Source organism: Mandrillus leucophaeus, unplaced genomic scaffold (assembly GCF_000951045.1).
Source record: "Mandrillus leucophaeus isolate KB7577 unplaced genomic scaffold, Mleu.le_1.0 Scaffold1, whole genome shotgun sequence".
NCBI lineage: Eukaryota > Metazoa > Chordata > Mammalia > Primates > Cercopithecidae > Mandrillus > Mandrillus leucophaeus.
In genome coordinates, this window is record NW_012098097.1 from 11,830,522 (window position 1) to 11,837,616 (window position 7,095).

At 49.9% G+C, this 7,095-nt stretch overlaps 1 protein-coding gene across 1 annotated transcript in view; it reads left to right on the forward strand.

The window, feature by feature from the left end:
* Window positions 1-5,235: 5,235 nt before the first annotated feature.
* Window positions 5,236-7,095, forward strand: part of PGS1 (phosphatidylglycerophosphate synthase 1) — a 34,415-nt gene continuing 32,555 nt past the window's right edge. Inside the window, exon 1 of the mRNA XM_011966783.1 lies at window positions 5,236-5,426. Within this exon, the coding sequence (XP_011822173.1) occupies window positions 5,284-5,426 (143 nt within the window). The 5' untranslated portion in view covers window positions 5,236-5,283. The remainder of the gene's footprint in view (window positions 5,427-7,095) is intronic.

A 7,095-nucleotide genomic window follows, 5' to 3' on the forward strand; every position in this document is an offset into this window, starting at 1 on the left:
TTCCTGGCATCTGACACATAAAAATAAAAGTCAGGGCCGGGTGTGGTGGCTCACGCCTGTAATCCCAGCACTTTGGGAGACAGAGGTGGGTGAATCACGAGGTCAAGAGTTCAAGACCAGCCTGACCAAAATGGTGAAACCCCATCTCTACTAAAAAAAAAAAAAAAAAAAAAAAAGCTGGGGGTGGTGGCAGGCACCTGTAATCCCAACTACTCGGGAGGCTGAGGCAGGAGAATCGCTTGAGCCCAAGAGGCAGAGGTTGCAGTGAGCTGAGGTCGTGCCACTGCACTCCAGCCTGGGTGACAAGGGCAAAACTTTGTCTCAACAACAACAAAAAAGATGCTGAGGAGGACGCGGGCTCGAGAGAAGGCCAGGCCGGTGAGACTGGACGTATGACCAAGGGGAAGAATAGAGGGAGAGGGAGGCAGGCAGCCACTCCCAGGTGGGCTTTGAAACCGTCTTTGCAAAATTGTAACTGAGGAAATTATGACAGTAGAGGAAATCAGACCTAATTGACTCCATCTTCTTTTATTTTTTTGAGATGGAGTCTAGCTCTGTTGCCCAGGCTGGAGTGCAGTGGTGTGATCTCAGCTCACTCCAACCTCCACTTCCCGGGTTCAAGCGATTCTCCTGCCTCAGCCTCCTGTGTAGCTGGTACTACAGGCACGTGCCACCACGCATGGCTAATTTTTTTGTATTTTTAGTAGAGACGGGGTTTCACCGTGTTAGCTAGGATGGTCTCGATCTCCTGACCTCGTGATCCAACCACCTCAGCCTTCCAAAGTGCTGGGATTACAGGTATGAGCCACCACGCCCGGCCTCCATCTTGCTTCTAACCTTTAAGCTGTCCTTGTTCATTCGTGGGCGTAGGCCGTAGGCCGAACTAACTTTGGGAAAGAATTCAGTTCATAGTTTGACTCTGAAACAAAATTGATAACAGCCCTTTCCCAAAAAGACTCCCTTCTTGCCTGGGGTCTAGTCTGCCTTTGCAGGACTAACAAATTAGCTATAAGATTAGAAATTACAGTTTAGGGTCTTGCAACCTCTGGCTCCAAGAATCTGAACCTCCCCAAATTACTCCTGGGGATAACATCACTATTGTAAAACCGCAGATCAGTGCTTGAGATATTTTGCAGACCCTGCACTCATGGATCAGCTGATACCACCCAGACTGGTTATGTGGCTCAACCAGTTCTGCCATCCCACTCAGGAATAGAAGACAGCAAAAAAACCTCACTTCAACCTTCTAAGAGTCCATCTCCAACCTGACCAATCAGCACTCCCCACTTCCCAAGCTTCCCTACCTGCCAAATTATCTTTAAAAACTCTGATCCCCGAATGCTTGGGGAGACTGATTTGAGTAATAATAAAACTCTGGTCTCCCGCGCAGCCGGCTCTGCGTGAATCATTCTTTCTTCATTGCAATGCACCTGTCTTGATAAATCAGTTCTGTCTGGGCGGCAGGCAAGGTGAACCCACGGGGCAGTTACAGTTTCATCCCATCTCCAGCGGGCAGGCTGCATTCCTTTTAACAAAGAACAGGCTCCTCACAAACAGCTGATCAGCCCCCCGGGGCCGTTTCTCATCTCTGGAGGCAGAAGGTGGGCCGGACAGACACTTCCTCCCTTCGGAATTTGCTAACAGCCCCGTGTTTGGGAGAGACCCTCTCTCAGCAAGCAAGCTAGAAGAGGAGGGGCCTTCCTCTTGTGTTACAGTGATTTTCGGTTCAGGGAGTGAATCACAGGCAGTGAGGCATGGGCTGTTGGCTCAGGATTTCCTGGTGTTTCCTGCCTGGGAGAGCGGCCCCGCTCTCAGGGGCAGCAGCCCACCACTCGTTGACGTCAACTCTCCTTCCAATGAATGGGTTTCCTTTTCCGTTTGGGAAGACATAGGATGTCAATCCCATCGACCCTGTCTTTCTAACCCTGGCACCTCCTGTCTGGGAAGGAGCGAATGGGACTAACGAGAAGGCAGTGGGTGAGGGCAGGAGGGTGAGGGGGACTAAGACAGATGTCTTTTCGCCCGCAGTCATTGAGATGGGAATCCAGTAGTGTCCGACCCAGATTATGAGCCGGTCAAGCAGCTTTGGGACACCCTGAGTGCTCCCAGGCAGGCTCTCGGGGTCACCTTTGTTGACTGGGAGGGTCTTATCTCCTCTACTTGTTTTCGGTAACTAGCCCAGAGGAGACCTCCTGACAGGAAGAATGCATACGTGCTGTCATCCTCTAAATGGAATCATTTAAAAATTGCACAATCTCTGAAAACCATTATTTAACATTTTTGCAACCTTGAAATGTATGTGTCCCGGGGCAAAGTTGTGGTTGCCTCACTCTGGTGATAGCTCTGTCTGTTTTAAACTAGCCATGAAGGCCAGAGGCTCTCGGTGTGTGGTTTCAGAAGGGACTGGGTCATTCCTTGATGTTTATCCTTAGTGTAAATACTTATTAGTTTGACTTACTATGCTATCAATATTGCTGTCTGTCACTAGCAGTTATTTAAGATTGCGAATTCCCAGTGAGCCTGTAGCATGGCTGTTTCAGTACCTCGCACAGCAAAGCACCCATGTAGAAAAGCTGCCAGGATGATAACTACGCTCCCAGGGCCCATGCGGCGCTCACCGCTGAGCATGACGGTGTAGCCATACAGCAAGTGTTTACTCTGCAACAACTGTGGGCCAGGAACAGTGCAAAAGTGGAACCATGCAATGGATGGCCTCATTCGAGTTACTGGAAGTTAGGAAATTTGATGATTCACCATTTCTAACTTGGAAGGGTTGAATCAAATTCCGTGTAGTATTAGTAAAGCCATCTAAACGCAAAAGGCAACTCAAAGCCAATCTGAAATACTTGTTGATTGTCAACAATTTGGAAACTCCTTAATGGCACCAAATAACCAACGCTTACTTTTGGGGGTATTTCCTTTCAGTCTTTCTGTATACATACACACATTTCCTCTTTCTCTCTCTCTCACCTTTAATAAAATGACATGGTCTCTACAGTACTCCTTGGTAATTTGGCTTTTACACTGAATGTCATTAAATATTCTTCCAGAACATGTTATTTTTATGGATGTGTGGTCTTCCAACATACGGATGTATCATTATTCAACCAAGCCCTCTACCCCTCAAGATTTGCTTCCACACTTGATATCATGAACAAGGCTGAGATGAACATTCTTGTGGGAATGTGTAGTTGATTTCCCTGCATAATCTGTGGAAGTGGACTTTGGAGGGTTTTTTTCAGTGTGTCCATATCTTTTTTTTTTTTTTTAAGACTGAATTTCGCTCTTGTTGCCCAGGCTGGAGTGCAGTGGCGCGATCTCGACTCACTGCAACCTCTGCCTCCCTGGCTCAAGCGATTCTCCTGCCTCAGCCTTCCTGAGTAGCTGGGATTACCAGGCACGCACCACCACACCCAGCTAATTTTGTATTTTTACTAGAAATGGGGTTTCTCCTTGTTGGTCAGGCTGGTCTCGAACTCCCGACCTCAGATGATCCGCCCACCTTGGCCTCCCAAAATGCTGGGATTACAGGCATGAGCCACTGCGCCCAGCCCACGTGTCCATATCATTTTAACCTCACAACACAGTAGACTATGATTATGTCCTACAGCTTTTCCAGTTTCCAGGTCCCAGCCCATGTGGGCCAGCCAGGGAGCTTTGCATATTACAGATCAGAGATCACCTCTCCTGCCTTTCAGAATGCCACGAAGTTCTCCATTTTAAAATTAGCTTCAAAAAGTGTTCTTGGGCCAGGCGTGGTGGCTCACGCCTGTAATCCCAGCACTTTGGAAGGCCGAAGGTGGGTGGATCACTTGAGGTCAGGAGTTTGAGACCAGCCTGGCCAACATGGTGAAACCCAGTCTCTACTAAGAATACAAAAATTAGCCAGGTGTGGTGGCGCACGCCTGTAATCCCAGCACGCCTGTAATCCTGGAGGCTGAGGCAGGAGAATTTCTTGATCTCAGGAGGCAGAGGTTGCAGTGAGCCAAGATCGCACCATTGCACTCCAGCCTGGGTGACAAGAGTGAAACCCTGTCTGAAAACAAAAACCAAAAACCAAAAAACAAAAAAACAGTGTTCTTGGTGTATGAGGATGCGCTCCTTCAGCCTTTTGGGTATAGAACTGTGTGTTGCTGGGGCCAGTGATATCTGCGTACTTGGGCACATCAGGAGGGTGGAAGACTCTGTTCATTTCACATAGATTTGCTGAGACTGTTCTGTGCCATGGAGCTGCAGCCTCTGGGACTAACAGGGTGAAAGATGATTCCTCCCTCAGTCTGGTGGGGATTTTCCGTGGTTCTGTGCACCTTAGTGAGTCAGCGTTAACCAGGTTACAAGACGTCATACAAGAACAGACTTTGTTCAAGTTTAACACCTTAGGGGTACTGTACAAGTCTAAAGAACACCCTATCAATTAGAGCCTCAAACAGTAATTCCCCCCACTTTTCAATGAGGATTCAATTTTTTTTTTTTTTGAGATGGAGTCTCGCTATGTTGTCCAGGCTGGAGTGCAGTAGCGGGATCTTGGCTCACTCTAACCTTCGCCTCCCGGGTTCAAGCGATTCTCCTGCCTCAGCCTCCTGAGTAGCTGGGATTACAGGCGCACGCCACCACGCTCAGCTAATTTTCTGTAGTTTTAGTAGAGACGGGGTTTCATCACATTGGCCAGGCTGGTCTCGAACTCCTGACCTCATGTGATCCACCTGCCTCTGCCTCCCAAAGTGCAGGGATTACAGGCGTGAGCCACTGTGCGCCAAGGAGTCAATTTTGACAGCCAGTGGCCAGGCTTGGCAAGACTTTGGGAGGCTGAGGCGGGAGGATCGCTTGACCCCAGGAGTTCGAGACCAGCTTTGGCAACACAGTGAGACCCCCATCTCTACAAAAAATTAAAAAATTTACCGGGCACGGTGGTACACGCACTTTGGTGGTCCCAGCACTTAGGGAGGATCCCCTGACAGCTGGTGAGTTGGAGCCAAATGTGACGCTGCTCTTAGAGCCCCTGCGCCGCATCCTTTCCTCCGCTACCTGTGACAAGTGACTGCAGGAATGCAGGCCGCCTGGAGCCCTTGCGGGTGTAACGGGCAGACTTCCGACCCACTCCTGTGGCGCGACCACTATTCCTCGCCTGTGTCCCCCAGAGGGGAAACTGAGGCTTGGGGGCGGTGCAGCGCCTCCCTCCCCGGGCCAGGGCTCTGGCGCCTGCGCACCTGCACCGTGTCCGCGCTCGCCTTTGTCAATAAAGTTCGTGCGCGCCGGGAGCGGAAGCGGAAGCGGTGAATCTCCATGGCGGTGGCGGCGGCAGCGGCGGCGGGACCCGTGTTCTGGAGGCGACTACTGGGCCTCCTGCCTGGCCGCCCAGGGCTGGCCGCGCTCCTGGGACGCCTGTCCGACCGCCTCGGCAGGAACCGGGACCGCCAGCGCAGGAGGTGAGAGAGGCGGCCAGGCTGAGAGTGCAGCCCTCGCGGCTGCGGCCCGGCCCCCCGGCGCTCAAACTCCCGGGCCCAGCGTCCTGGGCATCCGCAGCAAGTCCCTCCCTGGTTCCTGGGCCCATTTCTGCCTCCCGGGGGCTCAGCGCCTGACCTATGTGCTGCTTCACTGGCCTTCTTGAGGGAGGGTGGGCGACTCGTGTGCCATTGTTCAGCGGGCGGGCCTCCTGCGCAGCCCGGCCAGTTCTTGCTCCCCCTCTACACCGTGCTTGTTGGCGAGCCCCGCTCACCGTGCACTTACACGTTAAAAGGGGGACTGTGTGTGCATTCAGGAGCTTCGGTCAAGCTCCAGAGGCTGCTTATATCATGGTTTCGGCCCCAGGATGTGAGTGTCGGAGAGTTCAGAGGGGTCTTTTCCTTAAGTAATCCTGGCTGTGAGGTGACTTGGCGTGAGTGAATCAGCCTTGCTGGGATTTTGTGTATACAGCGTTTCTCACATCCTGCCGGAGAGAGCTGTGAAGCAATCCTTAGTAACACTCAGGCATGGGAAGAGGAGCCACTCGAAACACTTTACACATTTCAAAGGGCCTGTGTTCTGGAAAAGTACTGACGTTATGTAAATGATGAGGTAGGCTTTGGAGCAATTTGTTCAGGCAGTGGTCTTTTAAAATAAACATTTGCCAAGAACATGCTGACCCGAGGCTTGCTAATATTAAAAAAAGGGGGATAAATAATTCTCTTGTGTGCAAATAGTTTTCTTTTCTTTTCTTTTTTTTTTTTTTTTTTTTTGAGACGGAGTTTCACTTTTGTTGCCTTGACTGGAGTCCTATGGCATGATCTTGGCTCACCGCAACTTCCGTCTCCCAGGTTCAAGCGATTCTCCTGCCTCAGCTTCCCGAGTAGCTGGGATTACAGACACGAGCTACCACGCCCGGCCAATTTTGTATTTTTAGTAGAGACAGGATTTCTCCATGTTGGTCAGGCTGGTCTCGAATTCCCAACCTCAGGTGATCCGCCCACCTCGGCCTCCCAGAGTGCTGGGATTACAAGCGTGAGCCACCGTGCCTGGCTGCAAATAGTTTTCTTAATTGAGCCTAACGCTTGATCTTTACCAAAAAAAAATCTTAGAACTGCTTCCTTTAGTTGAGATTGCGTTGTGTTAGATTTTCTATCTGTACCTGTACTCCTTGGGTGAGATTTGACCTCCTGGGGTCAGACATCTAGTACAGAGATCTGGGGTCCAGTCATGTGTGCTGATTCTAGGTACAGAAAAGAGCTTGCTGTTCATGGTGATCTATGGTGGAAGATTTTCATCGTAAACTCAAGTTTGATTTAGGGGAATTTTTAGGTGATAGAATCAGGGCAGGATGGTGCTCTTGGAAACCTGCTAATTTTCACATTGGTGAACCCCGCAGGACTGGGACTGTAAAAGAAATGGCCTCTCCATTTTTTGCATTTTCATTTTTTCAGTGTTTAGCAAAAGACCTGCTCATCTCAGTGGGTGGTGAAGTCAGATGACTTCCACGTCCTGGCATCAAATCACTGAGATTTGGTTTACAGTTTCAAAAAAATGTTGTACCCTCTAAGACAAGATTTAAGTGACTTTGTCCTTTCTCTCTATATGTTTAAACTATATGAAAAACAGTTCATTATTAATCATTGTTCAACA